Consider the following 27,534-nt stretch of genomic DNA (forward strand, 5'->3'; position numbering starts at 1 on the left):
TGCTGGAGAAGGCAGACCATGTTGTGGTGCTGGACACCATGGCTGAGATGGGGACACCCACCAAACTGAGGACCCGCGGTGGACCCTACAGCCGGCTGCTGCAGCACTGAGGACCGCAGGGCAGCTGGAGTGGGATGCGATGGGACATGGGGAGCTGTGGCTGTCTCCGCTCCCCGCTACAGGATGGGAAGAGTGGGATGCTCTGGGATTTGTATGGAATAAAGTGGAGATGTTTTGTAGAGGAGCAGGTTGGGATGTGGGGTGTGGGCAGCTCAGCCTCAGTGCATGGTTGGTTATGGAAGCTGGGTGTCTGCCCTCAGAATGTGGCTGTGGCAGCACTGTGGGTTATGGGGGGGAAGCACAGCTCAGCCCAATACTGGATGAACTTTCCAGTCATGTCTTCATGCCAAAGCGGTGCAGATAGCACAGGGAGTGCAAAGGGGAGGAGGAGAGCAGCAGTGTGAAATGGAGCAATGGGCAAAGAGTGTGGGGTGGGGGGAGGAGGGATGAGGGGAGGTCCCCTCATCCACCCCAAAACCAAGCACGGCACAGAGCAGAATGCAGGCAGGCTGAGCACAGAACAGCCCAACACTGTATTTCACAAGAAGCAGCACAGGCAAAGCATAACAGCATATGAAGCAGAGGGAGATGTGAGAGGTAGAGGGGATGGGGCTGTGTTCATCACCGACCCCAAATGCTCGTGTGGCCAGTTGGCCCCTTGCAGGCTGAAGCACAGCACTCAGACGGTTTGGTTACTTCCTGTGTGAAGAAGAAGAGATGGTGTCCCATAGGGCGACGTCCACATCCCAACCCTCAGCTCCCTGCAGAGTCCCAGCCCAGCCCTGGTGCAGCACCACAAGGAGCACAAGGAGCACAGGGACCCCTTCCAACCCCCAGCCCCACACCGCAGCTGTGCTCGAGTTGCTGGTTCCACCTTCCTGGCCTGTAAGGTAAGAACAGCCATTGTCTCAGCCCAGGTTGTAGGAGGGAGGCAAGGTTCTTTGATATACGTATACCTGGTGTGAGATTAAGAAACAACGGTTCAAACATTGGTCCGACCAGTTTATTACAAGACATTATTAGGGAGATGGGGAAGGGGAGGACGGACGCTATTATGGTGTAGGGTGATGGGGAAGGGAATGCAGTAAAAATATGAAATAGAAGCAGGGAGTCTCTGTAGGAAGCAAGAGGGAGATATTCACCACCATGGATCCATCGAGGTTTGTAGTTCAGTCATTGGTCTTCAGTAGTGGTGGGTCATCAGGCGTTGTTCTGTTAATGGTGACCACGATGACAATTTCCAATGGTAGCACCAACTTATTTATATGTCCAAAGTGGTCAAGTCAGCTCGCTTTGGAGTGACAGCTCAAATCCAAAGTAGTTGAGTCAGCTCTCCTTGGAATGGAAGCTTCTGGCTCTGGGATCTTAGCAGAAATTCCTTTGTTCCCATCTTCTGAGCCTTGCCAGCAGATAAGAGGGAGCAGGGATACCCATCCGCATCCTGTTTTTCACAGGGCACGATGGCTTCATTACCCAGTTTTCCCACACCAAGCTGGAGCTATTTAGTCCCGGGCCAGATCTTCCGCTCATAAACAGTCCTGAGCACTCTTCTGGAGGCAAACAGCTCTGAGGGAAGGTGCTTTCAAATATTCAAATACCCACAAAGTGATATTGATTGTCACACAGTAGCACCCATTACTTGCCACTTCAATAAATCATTGAGAGTCTTCTCACAAGAAACACCTCAGGAAGCAAGCTTGGAGCCAGAAAACAAGGAAGGACTCTCACAGCCATGAGCCCCAGCCCTGTTCTTGCTGTGGGGCATGGAGCAGCTCCGAATACTAGGAAGGTGAACCCTGGGAGAAAGCAGGGACCCCAATACTGCCCTGGCACCGGGCAGAGGTGGGGGACAGCGCTGCCCTCATCACTCACTGGGCGTCGCATTGTAGCCTTTCTCCTTCTTCCCTGAAGACAGAGAGATGCATCAGCACAGGTTCACATCACAGCCAGGCTGAGGGCTCCTGAGGGAGCCTCAAATCCCCCACAGCCCCCACTGTCCTCCTACACTGTGGAGAGTGTTTATGCAGAATGGCTTCATGAGAAAGGACATGAAGAGATTCCACTAGTTAAATTGTAAAAGAATGAACGTGATTAAAGACAAAGACGGTCTATCCTAGGGCCAATCACGGGCTAGGCAGCTGAGAAGAAATCAGTATGTGAAAAGACAGGGTATGTAGCTAAAGATTAAATATGTATCTAGAGGCAAGGACGGCCTAAGGGAAAAGCAAGATGTGTAGCAAGGTGTAGACAAAGCTGCAAAGAAAAAGTATCCATAAGACTAACCACAAAGGTCAGATGAAGTAATGTCTAATTCACCAATCCTGAGCTTAACTTTTGCAATATGCATGAACTTATTACTGATTGTATAAATGAGATGCTGTAACACCTAATAAACGAGGCTTGTTGACCATGATAGCATGAGACTTGTCTCCCGCGGTTACTTCCAACAAATGGTGACCCTCGACGTGATAAGGAAAAAGGGGCTGCCACGGGTGAAGAACTGCGTTGGGTTCGGGTCCGGATTTCGCAGCTCGACGGACGACGAAAGAGCTAAAATTGGAGCTCCGCGTCTCGAGTGACCACACAGGTGGGCTCGACCGATACGTGCTGCCGAAGCCTGGAGGGCTGCAACGGTACCGACGTGAGTAAATATGGACAGGCAAGCAGCATATAATTTATTTTCCGCTTTTCTTAGGCGGAGACAGTTTAAGGGGGTAGACTTGGAAAAGGAACTCCCTAAGTTATTAGTGTATGGGTATGCTAAAGGGTTATTTCAGAATCTGCATTTAGTGTATGATCTTGTTGAGTGGTGTAAATTTGGAGATGCAATTTTTCAGGGAATGATAGATGGGGAGAAGATGGCTAAAAAATGCGGGAAGTGGTGGTGTGTGGTTTGTAATGATTTGCTGCAATATCAGGCAGAAAAGGAAGCGGCAGAGTTGTTGTCACAATTGCAGTCTACGGTCAGTCAGTTTGGAGTTAAAAGTGAGCCAGCGAGACAGATGCTGGATTATATCTGGAGTACTCAGGTTTTGTTGCCATCTGATTGTCGGGCTATAGCTAGGTTGATTTTTTTTCGCAGCACTAACAACTGCTATTTAATGCTTATTGGGAAGAGATGTGCCAACAGAGCGTTGCGATTGTTAGGCAGCCCGGAGATCCGTTGTATAACGTAACCGTTGAAGAACTTTTAGGGGTGGGTGCTTTCATCCGGACGGGGGCCCGGGCTTTATTAGGACCAGTTAACTGTAGGGAGTCAATGTATCTGGCCAGGCAGGCTATGGATAAGATCAAGGCACCAGGTGGGCTGTCGTCTTATATGGGAATCCAGCAAGGAAGAAATGAGGATTTTGGAGTGTTTCTAGATAAGGTAGCCGGAGCCATAGAGAAGGCTGGAGTACCAGAGTACATGAGGGAAATAATGCTAAAACATTGTGCACTTCAGAATTGTAATGCTACAGCTCATGGCATTCTAAGTACTTTGAGGAGTAACTGGACAATAGAGGAGGCGTTACACAGATTATCGAGCGTTCCCACAGGGCTCAGGCTTTTATAGTTGAGGCTATTAAAGAGCTAGGGGCAGGATTAAAGGCACAGGCTGAGGCTTCTCAGAATCAAGTGTCAGCAGCTCTTGCACCCTTCCAAGCGTCTGCGGTAACCAGTGCAGGCCCAAGCACCTCTGTTAAATGTTTCCGGTGCGGCGTTAAGGGACATTTGCGACGGAATTGCCAAGCTGTCGGTGTGTGGTGCCAGAACTGCCGCTCGGACAACCACAACACCGTCACCTGCCGTCGCCGGTCGAGAAACCTCCAGCCCAGCGCGAGAAAGAACAGCGGCCGCGCTCCGACACAACCAGCCGTTCCCAGCCAGCGGCCGCCTGCCGCCCCCCCCACGTCGCTGGCCGCGTTGTCGGCCTCTACGGCCCCCCCGCCCTTCAGTCCGCCTACGTCGCTCGTCGCGCCCCCGCCCTCTGCTCCGCCCACGTCGTTCTCTGCGCCTCGCCGTGCCGCCCCCCCTCGTCGTGCGCGGCTGCGTCTGTGCAGCCCGTGTGTAACGTGGTTAAAGACACGGACGGACCGAAACCAGGGGATCGTTGTGACCCCGGTCCAGTAGATCCAGAAAGAGAATCGGACGCATTTCCTCCTGATGATACTTTGAAGGGAGCAGGAACGACAATTTTCCCTACAGCGTACTGTGATGTCTTAGAGCAGTGCAGAAAAGAAGCAATATTAAGGGGTGATGCTGACACGTTGCAAGCCTTTCCTGTGTTGTATCAGCCGAATCAGGCCCCCCGTTGGGAATCCCTGCCTTGTGAGGCAGTGAAGGAGCTAAGGGAGTCAGTGAGAACATACGGAGTTCAGTCAGCCTTTACATACAATCTTTTGGTTGCAAACAGTGACAGTTACGCTATGACCCCTCACGATTGGAAAATTGTGTTAAGAATGATCCTCTCTGCTATGCAATACACCGTGTTTGTGACTGAATACCGGCTACATAATTTGACTGATACCTCTTTGCCTCAAACTGGGACAAATCCATGTGGCACAGCACCTCTTCAACTGTGTCAGACAGATGTCACTCACGTTCCTGAATTTGGCTGTCTAAAATATGCACATGTAACGATAGATACTCATTTTTCTTATGTATCTGCCACAGCACATACAAGTGAACACAGTTGCAATGCCCGTAAACACTGGTTATCTGTTTATGCTGCTATGGGAATCCCACATACTACAAAGGCAGATAATGGGCCTGCGTATACCTCTAAGGCCACTCGAACTTTCCTCCAAGAAGGGTGTGTTAAACATACTACAGCCATTGCTCATTCTCCCACTGAACAAGCTATCACTGAGCACATTTATCAAACACTGAAATCCATTCTTATTACTATTAAACAAAAAAGGGAATATGGGAGACACACTACAAGAAATATTATGCAAGGTTTTGCTTGTTTTGCTTGTGCTGAAGTTTCTGGATCGTGTTCATAGAGATGCAGCTTATGTGGATCGTCATTTTGAGGCTTCCCCAGTGCTAAAGGAACAGCCTATGGTTAATGTTTGGAATATGGCCACAGGACTTTGGGACAGTCCCCTACCACTGACAACTTGGGGTCGTGAATATGCTCGTATTTCCACAGGGACCGGCCTTATGTGGGTTCCAGCATGATATGTTCAGTCTCATCTGAAGGCAGAAAATAGCATCCAGCCTTCGTAGTAATTGTAATTGTGTGTTTCTTACTTAGTGGTATTGCTTTGAAACTTGCTGTGTTATAGAATCACAGAATCACAGAATTATCAAGGTTGGAAAAGACCTAGAAGATCATCTAGTCCAACCATTACCATTACCAACCATTACTTCCTGGCTAAATCATATTCCTCAGCACCACATCCAAGCGTTTCTTGAACACTCCCATGGTCGGTGACTCCACCACGTCCCTGGGCAGTGCATTCCAATGCCTGACTACTCTTTCCGAAAAGTAATACTTCCTAATGTCCAGCCTGAATCTCCCCTGATGCAGCTTGAAACCATTCCCTCTAGTTCTATCACTGATTACACAAGAGAAGAGGCCAACCCCCAGCTCACTACAACCCCCCTTCAGGAAGTTATAGAGAGCTATAAGGTCTCCCCCGAGCCTCCTCTTCTCCAGGATGAACAATCCCAGCTCCCTCAGCCGCTCCTCATACGGCCTGTGCTCCAGACCCCTCACCAGCTTTGTAGCCCTCCTCTGAACACGTTCCAGGGCCGCAATGTCTTTCTTGCAGTGTGGGGCCCAAAACTGAACACAGTACTCAAGGTGCGGCCGCACCAATGCCGAGTACAGGGGGACAATTACCTCTCTGTTCCTGCTAGTAACAGTTTTTGATGCAAGCCAGGGTGCCGTTGGCCTTCTTGGCCACCCGGGCACACTGTCGGCTCATGTTCAGCCGAGCATCAATCAGTACCCCCAGGTCCGTTTCCTCAACACAATCCTCTAGCCATTCTGCCCCAAGCCTATAGCGCTGCCCAGGGTTGTTGTGGCCAAAGTGCAGAACTCGGCATTCGGTCTTGTTGAAGCTCATCCTGTTGGCTTTGGCCCAGCTCTATCCAGATCCCTCTGCAGGGCCTCGCTACACTCAGGTAGGGCCTCGCTACACTCCCTGCCAATTTGGTGTCATTCACGATCTTACTGAGGGTGCACTCAATGCCCTCATCCAAGACATCAATAAAGATGTTGAAGAGGACAGGTCCCAGCACCGACCCCTGGGGAACACCACTCATGACTGGTCTCCAACTGGATTTAACTCCATTTACCACCACTCTCTGGGCCCAGCCCTCCAGCCAGCTCCTTACCCAGCCAAGAGTGTACTCATCCAAGCCACGGGCTGCCAGCTTTTGTAGGAGAACAGCATGGGAGACAGTGTCAAAGGCTTTGCTGAGGTCTAGGTAGACCACATTAACAGCCTTTCCTTCATCTATTAGACGGGTCACAGGATCATAGAAGGAGATCAGATTGGTCAAGCAGGATCTGCCCGTCACGAACCCATGCTGGCTAGGTTTGATCTCCTGGTCATCCCACACCTGCCTTGTGATCTCCCTCAAGACAATTTGTTCCATTCCCTTCCCTGGCACCGAGGTCAGGCTAACAGGCCTGTAGTTCCCCGGATCCTCCTTACAACCTTTCTTGTAAATGGGAGTAACGTTGGCAAGCCTCCAGTCTTCCGGCACCTCACCCGTTAATAGGGAGCACTGAAAGATAACAGAAAGCGGCTCAGCGATCACCTCCGCCAGTTCCTTCAGCACTCTCGGGTGAATCTCATCCGGACCCATGGACTTGTGGCAGTCCAGTTGGAGTAGTAATTCCCTGACCTTCAAGAATCACAGGGGGTTCAGTCTGCTCCCCAGCCGAGACTACCAGGTCAGAGCGTGGGGAGCCCTGGGAAGGACCGAGACGACTTTTAAAGACAGACGTAAAGAAGGCATTCAGAACCTCTGCCTTTTCCTTACCCTCTGTAATCATATTCCCAGCCTCGTCCAGTAAAGAATGGAGATTCCCCTTAGTCCTCCTCTTACAGCTGATGTACTTGTAAAAGGGTTTCTTGTTTGTTTTTACCCCAGCGGCCAGCTTAGATTCAAACTGGGCTTTTGCCTCTCTGATTTTCCCTCTACACATCTTAACAGCCTCTTTGTATAGAGTTATAGTATATATATAACAAAGAGTTATATATATATAACAAAGAGTTATATGTAACTCTTTGTTATAGATAATATTAGTAATAGTTTGACATAGTGTGCGATTTTCTGTTTTACCAATGCAGTCTCAAGAATTAGAGTTTTAGGCATTAGCTAGGATGTTGTGTGCTTCTTCTATTTTAGTAGTAGATCAGATGTGTATTAAAAAGGATTTGATGTAATCCATGCTAGAATGTACAGGAACAGCTCTTTCAGTGTTTTAGTACTGTTTGGTTATGATGTTATTATCCTATTAATTAGCTTTTCTTAATTTGCAAAGACAAAACCTGGATAGGAATCCCAGACAAAGAGATGACCCTGTATCATAGAATAGATACCTCTCTTACATCCAACTAATTGGGATTTTTGAAATATAACCATGCATCATTTTAGACAAAAGTGCACACTAATAGAACTAAATTTGATAGTTTATTCTGTTTTCCAAGCAGGTGTTCCACTTGGGCTCTATATCATACACTGGCCATGCGGATATGGTGTACAACTGGAAGAAATCCTTCAGACCCTGAATGCAGGAGAGAATCTGTGATGGGTGAGAGAGGAAATGTGCACCTTGAAGCAGGGGACGCCCTGCTGGTACTACCTGTTGCATCCACCACCAACATGGTTTGCTGTTTCTCAAGGGTCAATAAGTAATAATGCCCCTAGTGATACTCTAGTACATTTTTCCTCTAAAATTGGTTCTATTTGACATGCTATTCCATTAAATTGTGCGATCATTAATCAATTATTAGCCCGGATAACTCAGTCAGTAGAGCATGGTTATGAGCATCTTAAAAGCATTTATTGCACAAATTTTAGCGGTCATTAAAAATCAATGTATCAGAGTATATGAAAATTGAAGACTTTTCCAAATCAGGTACAGATTTACACAATGGGACCCTCACAGATTTATTTTCAGGTTGCAGAAACTTAGGTTGCAGTACAAACATATTTGTTCTTTTTAGTGGGTTTAACAGTAATGTTGTTATGTTGTATTTGACTTGTCTCTTTTTTCACTTTTAGAGTATTGTCTATCAAGGCCTTGATTGAGTTATCATAGTTATGTTATTAATATAAGTAGTGTTGTTATTCCATAGGCAGTATCTTGAAATTGTTGTAGTACAAGAAGAATTTTATGGAGCAGCAGCCATGGATCAAGATAAGGAGTTCACAGAGCAGCAGCTACGGAGCAGGATAAACAGCATGAGAACTAATTGAACAAATGAACTGAATTGTTTGTGAAATACGGTTAGTCGGTCGGTAAACTGAGCCTTTTCAGCCTAAAAGAAAACGGGGGAAATGTAGAGAGTGTTTTTTACAGCTAGTTAGCTGAGAAGGGTCGTAAACACGGTGCAGTTAATCAAGCAGCCATACTACCTGCAAGGACAGTGAGAACAACAGGATGCCCTGGGATGGTGAGAAACTAGCCATGGTTTTGTGAACTCAGCAAGGGAGTAGCTTTCAGGATGATAACAAGAAGCTGCAAAGATACTTGGGGATGGTATGTAATTGGGAACCAATGATGAGCTCCACTTTTGCAATATGTATGAGCTAATTATCCGTATTATAAATGTACACGCAGCCAAGGAATAAACGAGATTAGCTGATCATATGTCAATGACAGGTGTGATCGTTTGCTTTTCTCCCGCCGTTCTGCAACAGGTGCTGTTCTTTAGAAAGCTCTGCCTGATTATGCACATCTCTCTGCATAGAGTTGGGCTTCTTTTGACAGAGGGCCCTATTACAATCTTTGAAAAAAAACACAGAACATGATAAATGGAAAACTCACGTTGTAAAGCAAGATACCACCAATTTTTAACAAAGCTTGCAGCTGCACTTCCCCACAGAGAGCATGGCAAAGCTTTGATGACAGGGCTTAACAGACTTAGGAAAACTCACTGCAAGAGACTGAATGTGTCTCACTTTGTCCATTCTTAACAGATGCCCTGCCCGCAGCAGGAGCAGAGCAAGAGGAAGACTGAATCTCCCCAGTACTCTGAGGTACTTTCTCTGAAGGATGTGCAGGGACCCCTGTTGGCTTGCTTACTTCTAGGCTTGTCACCTCTGGACCCACTTCCCTCTGCTGCTGCCTCTGCCTTATGCTTCTGAACAATGAGACCTTGAAATACTTAAGCTCTAGGCCAGCTGTTCAAGGTACATAATGCCGCTAGCAGGCCTGGGTGCTTTTCACAAGCTGGAGGGGCAAAGCACTGTGTTAGAAACAGCCTTCTAGTGGATACACAGAAACACTTTGCTCCCCCTGCAAGTTTCTGCACTGAAGCTGACATGAACCTAACAGTGGATGAGCAATGGGTATTTCTGAATTCTCCCCCTCCCTGATTCTAGGAGGAGCCCAAGCTCCTGCCTTCGATGCCCAACTGTGAATTGGCCCTTTTGCTAAGCTTGAGCCACATGAAAGACTGCAGCCATATTGGGGATGTTTAATGTAAACAGGCAGCAAATTACATGACAACACAAGCCATATACTCACATCAAAGCTCTGGACTCTGAGGTTTCTCCATGTCTTTCCTAAGTTTCCACGTAGTTCCCAGAGAGTGGTGCTCAGGTCTTTGCTGTAACAACCCAGAATGGAGAGCTGATTCCTTCTCTGGGACATTTCTGTAGCTCAGGATGCTTCAGCGTGCACTCAGCTGTGACAGTGACTGGGAAGGAATGGGGCTGCTGCATTCCGTGTCTGCTCCTGTGAGCAGCTTAAGGTAACAGTGGGGGCATGAGCTCAGGTTGCTGTAGCAGACTGAGCATCGTTTCAGCAGGGTAGATTCAGTGATATGAAAGTTGGTTGCCTTGTTTTACTAACCTGTAATTAGGAGGGCTGCCAATCAAGAAGTTGCTTTTTCCATGCTGGGAGAATTGTGTGCATGTTCCTTTCAAAAAGCTATTTTTTGAATTCTAATAGAAGGGAATGCAATGAAGTAACGTGAGTTTTTGAAAGTAGAAGTTGTCAGTTTCCCTCCATAAAGACTGCTCTTTCAGACGTTGTGCTCTTGTGAATGTCCACAGCAAGGCCTGTCTCTCTTTCAGGCTCAAGGCTGGAAGTGACAGACTGGAAACCACAGCTCAGCAACAAAGCAAAATGAATGAAGCCCCTCAGGACAACCTTCAAGCCTTTGCTTCAGTAAGCTAGTTAAAAACCTCTGTGGGTTTTGCAAGCTCCTGAGACTAGTTAAGTAATTCTGTGAGGAAAATGCATGATGACATTTTCCTGGAGGGCCTAGGAGAGCTGAATTCCCAAGCTGTGCTGACCATAGGCTACTCTGAAAATCCTGCCATTCGTTATTTCCCCACGTTTGTGGTTTTGAGACTTGCCACGATGCTATGGCAAACCGTAGTTAACACTAGAGAAGGTTTACACTAACATGCTGGTGTAAGTATTTTCTGGTTTAGATCTGCTTTAGTTGTGGTATCGAAGACCTCAGGCTGCACATTAGACATTCCTCCTGCATTAGAGGTATTTGCCAAGTTTGTAGAACTGCACAGCACTGACTTAAAGTGTCTCACTGTCCTTAACGTGGTTAGAGTTGTTATAAAATAGTATTTTCATCTGAGGCCTATGAGAAGCAAATGATTCTTGGATTTGGTCTGGGGAGGCAGGGAGGTGACTGCAGGCCCTGTGCTGTACTGATACTGGCAAGAGTGGCAGTAAGGTGTGAACTTCAGGAAGAAACACTGCATATACAAAATAACAAAACTTAATTTTTAGTCTTCATTATTAAAGCATGTAAAAAAGAGACCAAAAAAACCACAAAACTAGTGGGATATGTGATCTTGTTTCTGTGAAACAACCACATGAGGCTGCTTTAATGGCAGTGATTGCCATTCTCAGTGAGAACTCCGGGTGTTCATCACAGTTTTGATGAAATTTTACTCTTCCTGTGCTTCAGCCTTGAAAAACAGTCACTCACAAATGTATTTACTGCCAGAAGCGGTGACACAAGTAAGAAGGAGGATATTTCTCTCTGGTAAAATGAGACTTGTAGAGGTCTGGTAGAGAGACATAATCAAACTTTTAGTTGCAACTCCATATATTCCATTTGAAAATCTGCAAGTCATGTATTTATGTCAACTGAAAATGGAGTCATAAAGAAAGCAAATAAATGATATATTTTTTTTCAATCTTGAAACCTATTCTTAATTTTCATTGTTAAAATGGGAAGCATAGCTGCATCTTTTTCATTTAGGGTAAGCCAAAAGGAATTCTTTCAGCATTATCAATAGAAACTAGCTGTTAATCCAGCTGAGGATTAACAGACCATGTGCATGAGATACAGTGTGAGAGCTTCAGACTGGACCAGGAACAAGCAAAACTGTATCTAAGCATACACATTGGTTGCATAGGGCAGGCAGTGTAACATCAAAAGCACCACCTCAGCTCCAGCTCTCCAACCTAGACAGAGCTGGAGCTGCTATAGTCTCTACCTGCAACTGCCCAGTTCTCTTCAAAGCCCTGGAGCAATGCAGAAACATGCTATCTGCCCAGCCAGATTTCCCAGCTTGTAAACACAACAGCTGCAAATCAGGTGTAGTAAGTCACCTGTGGATACTGATAGGACAAGGGGGAATGGTTTGAAACTAAGGCAGGGGAGGTTTAGGTTAGATATTAGGAGGAAGTTTTTCACACAGAGGGTGGTAACTCACTGAAACAGGTTGCCCAAGGGGGTTGAGGATGCCCCATCCCTGGAGACATTCAAGGCCAGGCTGGATGTGGCTATATCCAGGGGGGTTGAAACTAGATGGTCATTGTGGGCCTTTTCAATCCAGGCCATTCCATTCTATGATTAAAAGATTCTATGACCAGACAACACGCAGCACACTGTGATCAGTCCAACAAGCCTTTACTGCCATTGTTACTCTTCAGTAAGCAAAATACACACAGTGATTTAATAGGGGAAAAATAAAGACTGCGAAAGGAGACCTTTTAGACTGCCATTTTGTACCTCAGAGCTGCGAGGATTGTGAGCTAAATTATCCAGCCGTATTGTTATGTCAAAGGAAAGGTGAGTCTTTAGCAGACTAACCCAAATGCCAATGCTTATGCAACACTTAAGCCACACTTAAGCCCTTACTTGAAAATCTTACTGTGCTACGTGGATCTTGTACTGGGTAACAGAACAGGAATCACCTCACGCAGACAGCAATAGGAATAGCAATTACTCGATGGTTCTTAGAGAAAGCTCCAGATTACCAAAGAGAACACACTGAGAGTATGAGGAACCGTGACAGGAAATACCAATTTCTGAAGAAAAAAAAAAAATAAATGGAACTATTTGTTTTTAACAGGAATGAATTAAAAATATTATTCAAAATCGCCCATATTAAAGATTTAATAAACAGTATGAACAAAGGTGGAGGGGAGGAGGGGGGGGAAGATGGGAAAACTGAAGACAGAAAGCTGACAACTAGTTTAGTAACAGGTTAAAAACGCGTGCTTTGAGATCCCTATTAAATAATACCCACAAGTAGGGCAAGAAATAACCCTGCAGACGGTTATCCCCGTGACTATTCCAAAGGCAACGGCCCCAGGACACACCGTTGCCAACCGCTTTCTGAGGCAGCCGAGCCTACAGACGCGCACACTCCTGCTCTCCGCGGGTGTGTATCCTCTTTATATCGCTTACTATCGCTTACTATCGCTTACTGTCGCTTAATATCGCACGTATAACGCATACGTGGGGCTCCCGGCTCCGGCTGGGAGCCTGAGGCTGCCCTGCAGCCTGTGGGTTGGGCCGCGGTTCCTGAGCGTGCGCCCTGTTTCCGCGTCCTGCTCGGGGCTCGGCCCGGCAGAGTTTTAAGACGACATGAAGAAGATACTCAGCTTCGTAAAGAAGAAGAAACGGGATCCGCCGCCCGGCAGCGCCGCCTCGGCGTGCTCCGCCGGTGCGTACGAGATCCGCCCGAAGGAGCTGACTAAGCTGCACCGAGGGGCCGCCGCGGGAGACCTGGCCCTGGTGCAGCAAGGACTGAAGAAGCACGACATCGACGAGCGCGACAAAGCGCAGCGGTAAGGGCGGCGGGCCGGGCCGGGATCCCCGCTGCATGACCTGGGCACAGAGGGCTGCTGTTAACGGGGGCCGCGCATGGCTGGGACGGCCGGTAGAGGCCGCTCCGATGTGCCCTCCTGGCCTGGCTCCCTCGTAGCGCTGCTCGGCATTCCTCCGAGCTGAGAGCTCTGTTGGGGGCTGGTGAGAAAGGGCAGCGATAAGGCTGCTGGCTTCATGAAGGCTTTCTTGCTTGCGAAGCTGATGGTGGTTCCTTTAGGTTGTCATATTCCCCAGTGCTTGGTAACGGCTGCTTTTGGGTGACGAGGGGCTCCTGCACAAAGTTGTGTTTGTTACAGTTCCGTTACTCATTCGAGCTCTTTGCGGTACACTGTGCTAAATAAATAATAAATACAGTGCTCAGATCAATATTGTCAGGCTTCTATTCAGAGGTGAAGGATCTTGCATACTTATTTGGGAATTTCTCAGTGGGGACAGTCACCCTCGAGTTGTTCCATGTCTGTGACAAGGCATGATGAGTTATTTGACGTTCTGCCTGTTATTTCGTCCTCATCTTCTCTGCCTTGGAGGAAGCTGGTCTTATGGAGGGTACTCATCAGCCTGCCTGTGATGGGAGCTGTTAGGACAAGAGGGAACAGCCTCAGCTTGCACCAGGGGAGGTTCACGTTGGATGCTAGGATAAGCCTCTCCAGAGAGTGGTTGTGCACTGGAATGGGCTGCCCAGGTTGGTGGTAAAGTCACCATCCCTGGAGGTGTTCAAGAAACATGTAGATGTTGTACTAAGGGACATGGTTTGGTGCACGCTGGTAATGGAATAAGCTTGTTTTTATTTTATTTTGTTTATTTTGGGAGGTAATTGGGATAAAGAAATGCAATTTGCCCCGTTCATGTACCACAGAGTGAAAATATTTATTTAGCTGTCTGTTTCAATTTACACGTTTCACTTTTAGGACACCACTGCATCTTGCTTGTGCAAATGGACGTGAGGATGTCGTTACGTTTCTAGTAGAAAACAAGTGTAAGCTAAATCTTTTTGACGGTGATAACAGATCTCCACTGATGAAGGTAAGTAGAACATACTATGTTGCTGCAAGTAGGAATTATTGATTATGTATTAAATGATGTCTTTCCAGATTCTTTAAGTAAGTCTGTGTAGAAACATGCATGCAGTAATCAGTGTGGGTTTGGCATGTGCTAGCTAATCTTGACAGATGCTTTTATAATCCAGGAATGGGAAGTTGTAGTAGTAGTGACACAGTGAAATATGACTGCTGGAAATTTTACCTTTTTTTTGTGTGTGTGTGTGTGTGTTGTTTCCAGGCAGTACAATGCCAGAAAGAAAGATGTGCAGTGATCCTGCTAGAGCACGGTGCTGATCCGAACCTGGCAGATGCTGGTGGCAACACTGCCCTTCACTTGGCTGCTGTAGCTCCTAACAGATTTCTAGCAGGGATGTTAATTGAGCACAGTGCCCGTATTAATGCTCAGAATAAGGTACATTTCGAGATTCAATAGAGAAGTTCAAAAAGTTGCATTGATATTTTTATTGTAGATTTTTTGTTTGTTTCTTTTGATTTTTAACTTGAATTATTTCTGTTCTTTCAGGACGGATGTACTCCTCTTACTCTTGCAATCTCTGAAAATCAGAAAGAAATGGTAGAGCTCCTTCTTAAAAAAGGAGCTGATGTTCACACTCGAGATCCGTGTGAAAGGTGAGGAGATGGTCTAAACTCTGCAGGTCACCTTAGTTGTCTTCAGGTTGGACTGATGGGAAGGATGGGAATGAGCATTGAAGTAGAAAGACACAGAGAAAGAGCTCGTTGAGTGACTGGCGAAAGCAGGTCTCAGCTTGGCAGGTGACATGCATTATTGCATGTTTTCTGCATTGAGAACTGCAAGAAAACATTGTTTATGGTAGCCGCTGTGGCAGGAAAATTGCCATTGTGCCAGCAACATTGCTGTTATGCCAGAGAGAGTTTTTCAAATTGATGCCAAGTTTGTATGCAAGTGTTGTTAATATAGAAGCTTTTTTTCTGTTCATAAAGTGATTTTATTTTTCTTTGACATTGAGCAAATGGGAATTAAAATAATTACAATGTCTGACTAAATTGTATGGTTTGTCTTGTATTTTGGATGCTGTAGAACCCCACTTATGACTGCAGCGGCCGGTGGGGAGCTTAAGTTGGTAAAAATGCTTCTTCGCTATGGGGCTGAAATTTTCCATAAAGACGTTAATGGATGGACAGCTGAGGACTATGCTATTATTCATGGAAATGCTAGGTAAACTTTTAAATTTATTGCTAGGTTTTTAGTTATCAGTGTTGAGTTTGAACCTTTTTGGTAACAGCACCAAGTTTAACGGTGCTATTTTGAAGATGTGTTCGTTGACATCTTCTCACGTATACTGTTCATGTGTCTGGTGTTAATTTGAAAGTTGAGAAAAGGGCTTCTGCTCAAAATTCTCTGTAAGATTTCAAGTGTTTGTTTCTAAGCTGATGTCTGCCTGCTATACACTATTAAAATGTGTCTGTAGCCCACAGACGCAGAAGTTCAACTTGAAAAACTGAAATGTTTGTAAATTCTTCTCAAAACAGAACCCTTGTTATTACTGTCTTCAGTTCCACTGACCAGGAACCACCTGTTTTGTTTCAGAGGAGATCTAGCTGTTATTTCTTTTGTTAAATTACTAAACAGTTTAACTCCTCCGACACATAAGCATTTTACCCGTGGTTGTTCATTCATAAGAGTGGTTGTATTTGTAAAAACTGGACTGCAAAGGGTACCGAGCAGAAGTAAATAACTTCATAGATCTGGATGTGCATCTATAAAATAGATGTGTCCAGAATATTTGAGTATGTTACAGTTTGCAAAAAGTAAAGTATGTTACACTTACTGAATATGAAAATTGTTCTGGCTATGGTTATGTTTAGGATGGATAGTATAAGGCTCTTATTATCCCATTAAGTGTTTATGTAGCTATGGGATTATTTTTCCCAAATGCATTTCCTTTTTTGCTCTCCATAGTCTTAGTAAAAAACTGGCAGAATATGCAGACCATGAGAACGCAGGGGAAGCTTCTGCAGGTGCTGAAGGAGGCATCCCAGTGCCGGTGACTCCTCACCAGGCAAGAGCTGCTGGCTTTACGTTGGGTGCAGCTGCTTCGAGCAGAGGAGGTAGGATACTTAAACGTGGTAGAGCTAATGGGCAGAATCGTGCTGGCCCCTTCCTTAGGTTGGTTTGCATCTTTTAAATTCACCGTGCTCAGTGTGGACTTCAGTGGAAGCATCAGGTGGACTGTAATAAGAAGTGTTATGAATGTGTTTGCTTGCTGCTAGTTTACACTGCATCTCCACAGGCTGTGGGGACAGTTGTGGTTTGTGTGCACTACATCCATCTGCTCATACAGTTGTCACTTTCAGCACATCAAGTTGCCCATTTATTTAAATTGTCCCTTTAGCAAGGGGGAGGAGGGAAGAGAAAAAACAAAATAGGTTAAAGTGGCCTTGTTTTATGGGTGTGCAGTTTTACTTACGAGATGCTCATTTAGATTGTTATTCAGAAAATCCAATTGCAAAAGCTGTAGTTTCATCCCAAATAGTAGTTTTATCTTCTGTAGCGGCGAAGCAGCAGATGAATTGCAAGAAGATGCATCTTTTGTTGATTACCACTGGATTTCTGTCACTCTGTTTTAATTTTAATAGTTTCACCTGCATAAAGCTCCTTTTTTGGGAGACATAATTTCTCACCTTCAATTACAATTGCTTTTGTTTGTGTTGTGGAGACATAACAAAAATTGTCTTGGAAAAATAACTTCATAAGCAACAAGAGTACATTGTTTGTATATACCGTATCTTTTTGGACATGGTTTGATTTATAATCAAAGTAATGTTTTTTTCAATTACTTTTATTTAAAAAAGAAAAAAAAAACAACAAGAAAGACTTTGTGATCCAGAAAAACTGTTATATTTTCTCATTGCCTTGTAAATAAAAGAAATACATTCCTTCAATGAATTTGTAAAATCCAGGCAGCGTTTATAAGCTCAAATTGCCCTAAATGAATCTTAGGAAGTTGCTATTTTAGTATGAATGAGATTGCCTTGCAGTTTACGTTTCAAGCCCCAATGTACGAGGTTTTATTTGTTCCTTATTTTTAAGGGTTTTGTGAGAATCATGTGTCAGATGGGCAGCAGACTGTTCAAACACAATTCATTACTTTTTTATTATAAAGACTGAGAAATATGAACAAAGAATACATGGCATATTTTTTCTTCCTGGACTTATCCCAGATGGAAGAATAGATTTTAGACCCAAGTGATGTTGCCTTTGACTTAGGAGCAGTTACTTTGAACTAGAGAGTGGTTGAAAAAGTTTCTTCGTAGCTTGGTTTTGAAGTTTTGTTTGCTTGTTTTTCAGTGGGGCTCGATACAGTTGGTTTAATCATTGAAATACTTTTTTTTATCCAAATCCACTCAGTTGCTACCTTCCATGCACGTAGATAGTTGCTCTGGTACCCCATTGTAAGAACTAACAGGCCTGGGTTAATTTAAAATATGTGATTTGAGGGTTTCTTCTTCCAAGTAGAGGGTACATTTAGACTAGATATCAGGAAGAAATTCTTTACTGTGAGGGGGATGAGACACTGGAACAGGTTGCCCAGAGAGGTTGTAAATGCTCCCTCCCTGCAAGCATTCAAAGCCAAAGGTGGATGGGGCTTTGAGCAACCTGGTCTAGAGGGAGGTGTCCCTGCCTATAGCAGGGAGTTGGATTTAGATGATATTAAAGGTCTGTTCCAACTCAAACCATTCTGTGATTCTCCCTGTGCTCAGTCTCTTAAAGATGACCCCAGCAGAGGAGTAGGAGGGAGCAGAGAGAAAGTTCAGTAGCGTAGTAGAAACAATATTGGAATTAATTCTGCAGTCTCTGATTGCATCTACACCCTGAATCATGAGAGTCCTTTTAATATGCCACAGTAACAGTCTTAAAAGTGTCCTTTAGAGGAGAAGCCGGGATGTTGAGAGAGAGACCAGAGAAATACCCACTTTGGAATTCTTTTATTGTCTTTTGCTCTTCTGTTTTATTTTTCTGCTATCTAAAATTTTGACCTTATCCTTTCTGCTACTTTTGTACTTTCTAATTAGAAGAGGAGATTCTGAAGAATGTTGAACAGGTCAGCATTTTTCAACAAGTTTGCTCATGATTATTTGGGTGTCAGAACATGAACCCTTTTATTAATCACGTACAGATTGGCTTCCAGAACATATTGAATGACCGATCTCTTAGATTTTAGGTAACAATTTATTTTTGAGGAAAACAGTAGTTGTGCTATTTCTGTTTCTAGTATGTTCGCAGTGACAGTATGTTTGGCCACTGCAGCACATACTAGTGTATTGTTCAGTGTTTCCCTGAGTCATTTGCAATTGGACTTGATAATCTTTTCCAACCTTAGTGTTTCTATGATTAGAGGAATTGTCTCAGCATTGTAAAACTCTTTACAAAAGTAAATTATCACTTCTGTGTGATTTTTATCTCCTGAGGTCAGATAAAACTTTTCCTGTATTCCCTCTTAAGGAAACAGAAAAGCCAGAAGGGATGAGAAATCATCTTGAGGTTCTTTTCAACCCAAGCCATCCTGTGATTCTTTTAAACTTTCTCTTAAGTGTATGTTTCTGATAGTAGCTGTTTTTCCACAGCACTGCATGTGTATGTGATAAAATCCATGTAAGTAGGACAACCTTCTGCTCCAGAGAAAAGTAACAGATTTATTGTGAAAGAATTTGATGTCAAGGTAGTGTTCCACAGTTTCTCTTTTGACACACAGATGTACACGTGCACGCAAATGCATGTCATAGTCACAGCGCATTCTCCCAGTGCTGTAGCTTTGTGTGTGTGCTTTTTGTGTTTTCCAAACTTGTGAGATTCCGCATTTATTCTGATGTCATTGTTGTCTGTCCTTTCCATGCCTTTCCCTTAATGGATATAGAAATGCAACAGTCCCCTGAGCAGACTCCGAGAACAGGAGAATCGAGTGAAGGTATTCATTCTGCACAGCAGTATTTTAAATACCACACATGTCTTGTGATAGACAAATACTTATTCATCATAGGTGCTTATTATCTTGCAGATCTGTATCTTGATGATTTAAGATCTATGAGTTAGAGTGGATTTGGGGCAGCTTTTGTTTCTTTGCATGTTTTGCATGAGTCCCTTATTACTGAATTCAGCATTTGCTTTTATCACTTGTGATAGTGTTTGTTTTGGGGTTGTTTGTTTTGTAATCTGTTCTCCTCTTGCTCAGAAATGGTGATATAGGCTTCAGTTAAAGTGGTCCCTGGAGACTAGATCTCATTTCTGTGTCAGTGCATCATGGCTGTGGTTTTGGTCTAGCTGAAAGCTATCTCATCAAATTCCTGTCTCGCCTTCTAAAGGATAGCAGGATCATTGGCAGTATTTATATGTTGAAAGCAAAAGTGTAGGTAATTTAATGAGCTGTTTTCCTTACTTCTAGTGGTACTCATTGAAGATGTAACTGAAGTCGTTCGTCCAGAGTTTAATTGTTCCACACAGCAGCAATTTTCTGTTCTGCATGGAAAGTTAGCAGATAGAGTCATAGTACTGAGTTAGTTACTTAGCTTTACATACAGCAGGATTCCATTAGCATTTAAGAATATTCTGTGTTTTCTGTAGTGGAAAACATCAAAAATCAGATTGTTAGCATTTGAACCATTTAAGATGCCCTCAGATGGGAAGTTTCAGCCTCTAGCTTTTTTCTACATGATATTTCTTTGAACATTTATACTGTACTGCATCATCAGAAAGCTGTGTTCAGATCAGGGAATGTTCTCGCATACTGTGTTTAGGAAAGGCAAAATTTGTACACTCATTTGTAGGCTGTTAGTAGTAACCCTTCTTTTTGTTATAATATTTAACAGTTCAGAAACTTCAGGAATTATGGTTTCTATGTGGAGATCAGATATGTCTGTTTTCCCTTCTGTGCTGGGAATCAGAAAGTCCTTCTATTATGTTTTAGTTGTTAAGAGGTGTTAGCGCTTCAAAAATTGTGTTCCTAGACTGCAGTTTTCATTAGAATGGTGACCTGAAGGATTTACTGCAGGGCGCTCTCATCAGGGTTGCTAATGATCTGAAGTAAGAGCGATTGTTGGATATGCTTCAGCACAGAGCTGGCATTCAGAGGGACTTCAATGAGCCAGGGCAATAGACTGGCAGGCATCTTAAGAAATCCATCGGGGGCAAATACCAAGACCCATTTGGGGTGGAAAAGCCCCTTCCTACAAAACATGATGGGACTGCATGGCAGGGGAGCAGCTCTGCTGAGAAAGGACACAGACCTGTCAGAAGGCAAGCTGAGCATGAGGCAGCAGGGTGCTCTGGCAGCTAAGGGCTGCAGCTTGCACTGTGCTAAGAGTAGCAAAGCCAGGAGACTGAGAGAAGCGATTGTCAGCCCCTGTTTAGCACTCACTTGACTGTGCCTTGGCTGTAATTTTGAGTTCCTTCTACATGAGAGGTCGATCGATCAATAGCAAGCTAATTCTCTAGGGAGCCATCATATTTGTGAAGGAGTATTTGCCCTGTGAGAGGGCTGAGAAAGTGGACTTACTCAGCCTGAAGAAGAGGCAGCTTTGAAGGGCCCTAACTGCAGCGTCCAATGCAGATGAGAAGACAAAGCCAGATGCTTCCCTGTGATACTTGACAGGAAGCGAAGATGGCAAGAGGTATAAATGAAAGCAAGATGGTTTCTAGCTGGAGATGAAAAGTGTTGCCATGATAAGGATGGCAAAATAGAGAAGTTGTGAACCTTCTCTTGGAGGTGTTCAAGACTAGACTGAATAAAACCCTGACCGACTTTTCCTGAGCTCAAAGCTGAGCTGGCTTTAAGTAGTTGGCTGAGAGACTTCCAGAGATCCCTTTTGACCTGACCTATCCTATAGTCTTAGGTGTGAGTTACTACCTTCACTGAACTGATAAAAACTTGGGGGTGTAGTATAGCATGCCCTGCTAATGCTCCTTTTGTCTCAAGTATATCATTTTTTGATTCACTGTAGAGAAATGCTGGTGATTCTTCTAGCTAGGGATAACCTATAGCTCCTGAGTATGCTTTTTGATTTTCTTTGTATTTATAAATATACTTTATTTATAATCCATAGCAAGGTACGGCAGCAAAAAAATGGTAGATATTGTAGATATGTCTGATTTGTTTTTCAGTATAATTTGAAAAAGCATTTGTTTTGTAAATACTTTCCTTCATGCTGTTCTTATTGAATTGACCACTTCAGCTTCTGTACTCTTATGAGCTGTTTTCATGTTAAATGTCTGTATTGGTTAATTTTTAGTATGCAAAATCTAATCTCAACATGTCGATTTATATTTGAACAGCAATGGATGACTTTTTCAAAGGAGACTCAAAAAGGTTAGTCTTAAAAAAAAACCAAATGCTTATTTGAGGAATTATTTGAGAGGACCAGTACTTACTTTTCTTTGTTCTTGAAGTTCTGAAAAAGAGGGCAGTAATGGCACCTGGAATACTTTTGAGGAAGAAGAACTGGATTTTACAGCCAAGGTATGGTGCCTTTATGGGAAAATAGTTGTGTAAAATAAGTGATTTGAAGGCAGTTTCCTCTGAGATAGAAGGAAACTCTTTTTCCAGCCAATTCTTTTGTTTGTTTTTTTTTTTTTTCCTCCTTAAGAAGAGTCTCTCATCTGCCAACCTTTCTTGTGCTGTAAGTTTTTCCTAAGAACTTGTTACTTTGGCAGAACATGCAGTAGATTTGTGGTTTGAGGCAAAAGAGTAGATATTAAGATAAACTACCACATTGTATTAGTTGTTCATTGAGTGAGATTTGCCAACCCTAGGAGTTGATAAGTTAATAAATAACCTGTTCTGTTCTCTTTCAAACTTCACAATTGTTTCCCCTAATTTACATGATAGGATGAATAATGAAAAAGAACACGATAATGAAAAAGAACATTTATTTATCAAAATCTAGTGAAATTGTTCATCACCTGGTTCTCTCCTTCCTCACTAGGTTCCTCGAGTGTTTGATACTTGAGTTGCTCAAATAATTATTCTTTCTTTCTTTTTTCCTTCTGTGGGATGACATTCCGTGCTTGTATATAATCTCACACTGCATGACTATCTTCATTTTTTGAATATTTGGATTTTTCTCTTTATAAGCTCCATGAGCTTATCCTGCTGTTTTTATGAACGTTTTTTCAGTTTTTCATGTTACCAGTTTTTTCAATGGCATCTGGAGTATTTAGTCTGTTGCACTGGGATTCTGCAGTGATTAGGAACTTTAGTTTGTTAGTTCAGCACACTCTGTAATGCTGGAGATGTAAGCATGTGTACTTTAAAAATTTTTCTATTTTCTTACATTGATTTTAGGGGAAGTGATTCAAATTTTTAGCATTATTTTGAAATTTACAGATATTTCACTAAGAGGAGTTATATTAACTAATTTATTCTTCAAGCTTCAGGAACTTTAATTGATACTTGAGTTGTGCATACTTACAAGTAAGTAATCGCGAGTGTAGTTGTATTTTACCAATGGATTAAAATACCTTTTTAGAATTGTTACGCATTTACAGATAGTTTTGAATAGTCACTGACTTGTACACAAGAGGAGAGGAATGTTTGTGTAATTAAAGTTGAAGGATCTAGCAAGCATCTGAGTCCTTTCAAAAGGGGACAGCCTGGTTGTATTTACTGTTCAAGATTTGATGTAAGTAAAGGATTTGCTTTAAAACAAAAAGCAAACAAAAACAGATCAAATAATTCTTTTAAAATGTATTTTTATTTACAGAAGCCACAGAAGTCAAACTTGACAATGTTAATGAATGTTCCCCAAAAGTTCAGGAATATTGGTAAGTTATTTGGAAAGTACTTCATAATACAATGACATACAAATGTAAACTTACTAAATAATTTCATTTCGTTTTTTGTTGTTGTTGTTTTCACTTGGCTGTAGTAATTGAGGAAAGTAGTGTTATAAGAACAGAACAGATGGTCATGTCAGAATAAAATAAGTAAGATAATGGAAATGACCATACTGAGTCCCCTCCTAAGCCTTTGTGTCTGATGTGTCCTTCTCCCATCCTGCCCTTACCTGGCTTCTTTTCCATACAGTCCCAGATGACTACTTTCCTGTTTTTTTAATGGGTAAAATGCCTGCTGCTATTTATATAACCCATTTGATTCATATTCCTCTTTCCCTTTCTCATGCTTTAAGGTGGTGGTGATAGTTCTAGAATTGAAATTCCTAAGTCACAGAAGAAAAGCCTCAAACAAAAAAAACCAACAGGTGCAAATCTGAACAGAGGAGAATGTGGAGAGTTGTTGAAACAAGATGTCTCAGATTCAAGCAACCTTGAGGAATATGAATTGGTGGAAGAGGAAGAAGGGCAGTGCAAAGAGGTACATAATAAATTCCATGAAACACTAAAACAAGAAAGTGAAAACCTGGGCCTAAATAGATGTGAGGAAAATCTATGGGCAGCATTTCCCTCAAGCACAAAAGTAAGTGTACAGGGATGATTCAATTGGAAGAGTTTGTTAAGGGTAATACAGGTAAGTGACAGTAAACTATTTTCCTGTTAATACTCAATCACGTATCTGTATTCAATCATTGTATTTTGATACTGAAAACATCTTGTTCATAGCCAAACTCAGACATTATTTTCAATATTTTTATTATGAGATTGGAGAGTTTTGGAAGGAGAAAGACAGGAAACTTCATTCTTTCTGGAATCTGTGCACTTTCTGTTATGTAAAACGGAGGGAATGGATAATATCCATTAGAAGTTGTAGCCATTTAGTAGAATTCATGAAGTAATGACTAGAAATGAAGAAACAAAAGGAAGTTTTGAATGAAATTGAGGGCAGGAAACTAGTGAAATTGTGAGATATGTAGGCAGAAAGAAGACTTTCTGAATAATATTGTCACGGGTTACTTAGATTTACCTATGCCCGTGACAGGGGAAGCCACCCCACGCCCCCCCCGGGGCCCGGAAAGGAGGGGGAAAAGGGGAGTGGGATAAAACAGCGACAATCTAAGGAGGAAAAACTTATTTACTAAATATGATATCGAAATACAAGATAACACAATATAATATAATTAAGGCTAACAAAATCGAACGAAACAGAGAGAGAGAGTCTCCGAAAACCGAGAGGCCTACTGTGAACTCTAGGCGACACGGCTGGAACGCTTCCCACTCTCCGAGAAGTTCGAGAGAAGAAGGAGGGCACTCCAGCCTGGGAACGAGATTATATAGAGTCCTGGTCCCGTGACTTATTGTTACTCCTGTTGTTCTCTGGGATATGTAGTCTTCTTCTGTGGACTGCACATTCAACAGAAGTATCCATACTTGACATGATGTTATGATGTGGAATACTGATAGCAAAATTACAAAATTACAAAACCATGACATTCCACCCCTTATTCTACATTATTACATCATGGTTAATATATACATATATATACATATATATACACGTATGTAAAATTGTGATAGCTAAATAGTAGAATTGCATGTAACATAACTAAATGTACAACTATAATAACTAAAATACACTACACATGCAAACATATATATATATATATAGATACATAAAATTATTGACTGCATTCCCCCAGCATCAAATTCCCTTGTGGCACACATTGAACATCCCCATCCTTCTGCATTACCCACCAAGTGCACCCAGGTCCCTGGGCAAAGACAGTTCCACGGATAGGTTTGCCCTTTCCAGAAGCTGGAAGGACCCAAACAGCTTTTCCCAACATGTTCTTTACATGTATAACAGGGACCTTATCTCCTTCTACAGTGTGTAGGGGGCTAGATTGACTAGGACCATCACGATTGACAGATCCTCTAGTATTGACCAACCAAGTGGCTTCTGCCAGATTCTTCTCCCAGTGCTTAAATGTTCCACCACCCATTGCTTTCAACATAGTTTTCAACAACCCATTATATCGTTCAATTTTTCCAGAAGCTGGTGCATGGTAGGGAATATGATAAATCCACTCAATGCCATGATCTTTGGCCCAAGTATTTATAAGAGAATTTTTGAAATGTGTCCCATTATCAGATTCAATTCTTTCTGGGGTGCCATGTCGCCACAGGACTTGTTTCTCAAGACCTAATATGGTGTTTCGAGCAGTAGCATGGGGTACTGCGTATGTTTCAAGCCACCCAGTGGTTGCCTCTACCATAGTGAGTACATAACACTTACCACTGCGAGATCGTGGCAAGGTGATATAATCAACCTGCCACGCCTCCCCATATTTATACTTTTGCCATCGCCCTTCCTCCCAGAGAGGTTTCATCCTTCTGGCTTGTTTAATTATGGCACATGTTTCACAATCATGAATAATCTGCGCAATAGCGTCCATGGTTAAGTCCACCCCTCGGTCTCTGGCCCACTTATATGTCGCGTCTCTTCCTTGATGACCTGAGGTCTCATGAGCCCATCGAGCTAGAAATAATTCACCCTTATTCTGCCAGTCCAAGTCAATTTGAGCCACCTCAATTCTAGCAGCTTTATCTACCTGATGGTTGTTTTGTTGTTCTTCAGAAGCCCGACTTTTGGGCACATGTGCATCCACATGACGCACCTTTACAACCATATTCTTTGTTCGGGAAGCAATGTCCTTCCATAGTTCAGCGGCCCAAACAGATTTTCCCCTCCGTTGCCAGTTATTTTGTTCCCACCGCTGTAACCACCCCCATAAGGCATTTGCCACCATCCATGAGTCAGTATAAAGATACAGCATTGGCCACCTCTCCCGTTCAGCAACATCTAAGGCCAGCTGGACAGCTTTTACCTCTGCAAACTGACTTGATTCTCCCTTACCTTCAGTGGCCTCTGCAACCTGTCGTGTGGGGCTCCACACAGCAGCTTTCCATTTGCGATGCTTCCCTACAATGCGACATGATCCGTCAGTGAATAGGGCATATTTCTTTTCATTTTCTGGTAATTCGTTGTATGGTGGGGCCTCTTTAGCACGTGATACCTCTTCTGCTGGTGATGTTCCAAACTTTTTATCTTCAGGCCAGTCCATGATTACCTCTAGGATTCCTGGACGATTGAGGTTTCCCATTCGCGCTCGCTGTGTAATCAGCGTAATCCACTTGCTCCAGGTGACATCGGTAGCATGATGGGTGGAGGGAACCTGTCCTTTGAACATCCAGTTCAGCACTGGCAGTCGAGGTGCCAAAAGGAGCTGTGTTTCAGTCCCGACTACTTCGGAAGCAGCCCGAACCCCCTCATACGCGGCTAAGATCTCCTTCTCAGTTGGAGTGTAGCACTCTTCAGACCCCTTATATGATCGACTCCAGAATCCCAGGGGTCGGCCTCGGGTCTCTCCTGAGGCTCTTTGCCACAAACTCCAAGTGGGGCCTTTCTCTCCAGCAGCAGTATAGAGGATGTTCTTTACATCCTGTCCAGTCCGTACTGGCCCCAGGGCTACAGCACGGGCTATCTCTTGTTTAATCTGTTCGAAAGCCTGCTGCTGCTCAGGGCCCCATGCAAAATCATTCTTCTTCCGCGTTACCTGATAAAGGGGGCTTACAATGAGGCTGTAGTTTGGAATGTGCATCCTCCAAAAGCCCACTGCACCCAGGAAAGATTGTGTCTCTTTCTTGCTAGTTGGTGGAGACATGGCAGTGATTTTGTCGATCACATCTGCTGGGATGTGACGACGTCCATCCTGCCACTTTATACCTAAGAACTGAATTTCCTGGGCAGGTCCTTTTACTTTGCTTCGCTTAATAGCAAAGCCAGCTTGTAGAAGAATCCGGATTATCTGCTCTCCTTTTGTAAAAACTTCTTCTGCTGTATCGCCCCACACAACAATGTCATCAATGTACTGCAGGTGTTCAGGAGCACCACCCTGTTCCAGTACAGTTTGGACCAACCCATGGCAAATGGTTGGGCTGTGTTTCCACCCCTGGGGCAAACGGTTCCAAGTATACTGAATGCCCCTCCAGGTGAAGGCAAACTGTGGCTTGCATTCTGCGGCCAAAGGAATAGAGAAGAAGGCATTGGCAATGTCAATGGTGGCATACCATTTGGCTGCTTTTGACTCCAGCTCGTACTGGAGTTCCAACATGTCCGGCACAGCAGCGCTCAATGGGGGTGTGACCTCATTCAGGCCACGGTAGTCTACTGTCAGCCTCCATTCTCCACTGGCTTTACGCACTGGCCATATGGGACTGTTAAAAGGTGAGTGAGTTT

At 43.7% G+C, this 27,534-nt stretch overlaps 1 protein-coding gene across 2 annotated transcripts in view; it reads left to right on the forward strand.

Annotated features, from left to right (window-relative positions):
* The first annotated feature begins 12,716 nt into the window (after positions 1-12,716).
* LOC107306749 (uncharacterized) overlaps positions 12,717-27,534 on the forward strand; it is a 64,200-nt gene continuing 49,382 nt past the window's right edge. For both annotated transcript variants that reach the window (XM_085550699.1, XM_085550700.1), the window contains exons 1-11: positions 12,717-13,288; positions 14,237-14,351; positions 14,607-14,780; positions 14,892-14,998; positions 15,429-15,566; positions 16,311-16,459; positions 19,267-19,317; positions 21,678-21,711; positions 21,792-21,861; positions 23,105-23,165; positions 23,531-23,715. In XM_085550699.1, the coding sequence (XP_085406825.1) occupies positions 13,086-13,288; positions 14,237-14,351; positions 14,607-14,780; positions 14,892-14,998; positions 15,429-15,566; positions 16,311-16,459; positions 19,267-19,317; positions 21,678-21,711; positions 21,792-21,861; positions 23,105-23,165; positions 23,531-23,715 (1,287 nt within the window). In that variant the 5' untranslated portion in view covers positions 12,717-13,085. The remainder of the gene's footprint in view (positions 13,289-14,236; positions 14,352-14,606; positions 14,781-14,891; positions 14,999-15,428; positions 15,567-16,310; positions 16,460-19,266; positions 19,318-21,677; positions 21,712-21,791; positions 21,862-23,104; positions 23,166-23,530; positions 23,716-27,534) is intronic.

The sequence above is a fragment of the Coturnix japonica genome, chromosome 6, assembly GCF_054131305.1.
Source record: "Coturnix japonica strain WE chromosome 6, WE-NBRP24, whole genome shotgun sequence".
In the NCBI taxonomy this organism is placed as follows: domain Eukaryota; kingdom Metazoa; phylum Chordata; class Aves; order Galliformes; family Phasianidae; genus Coturnix; species Coturnix japonica.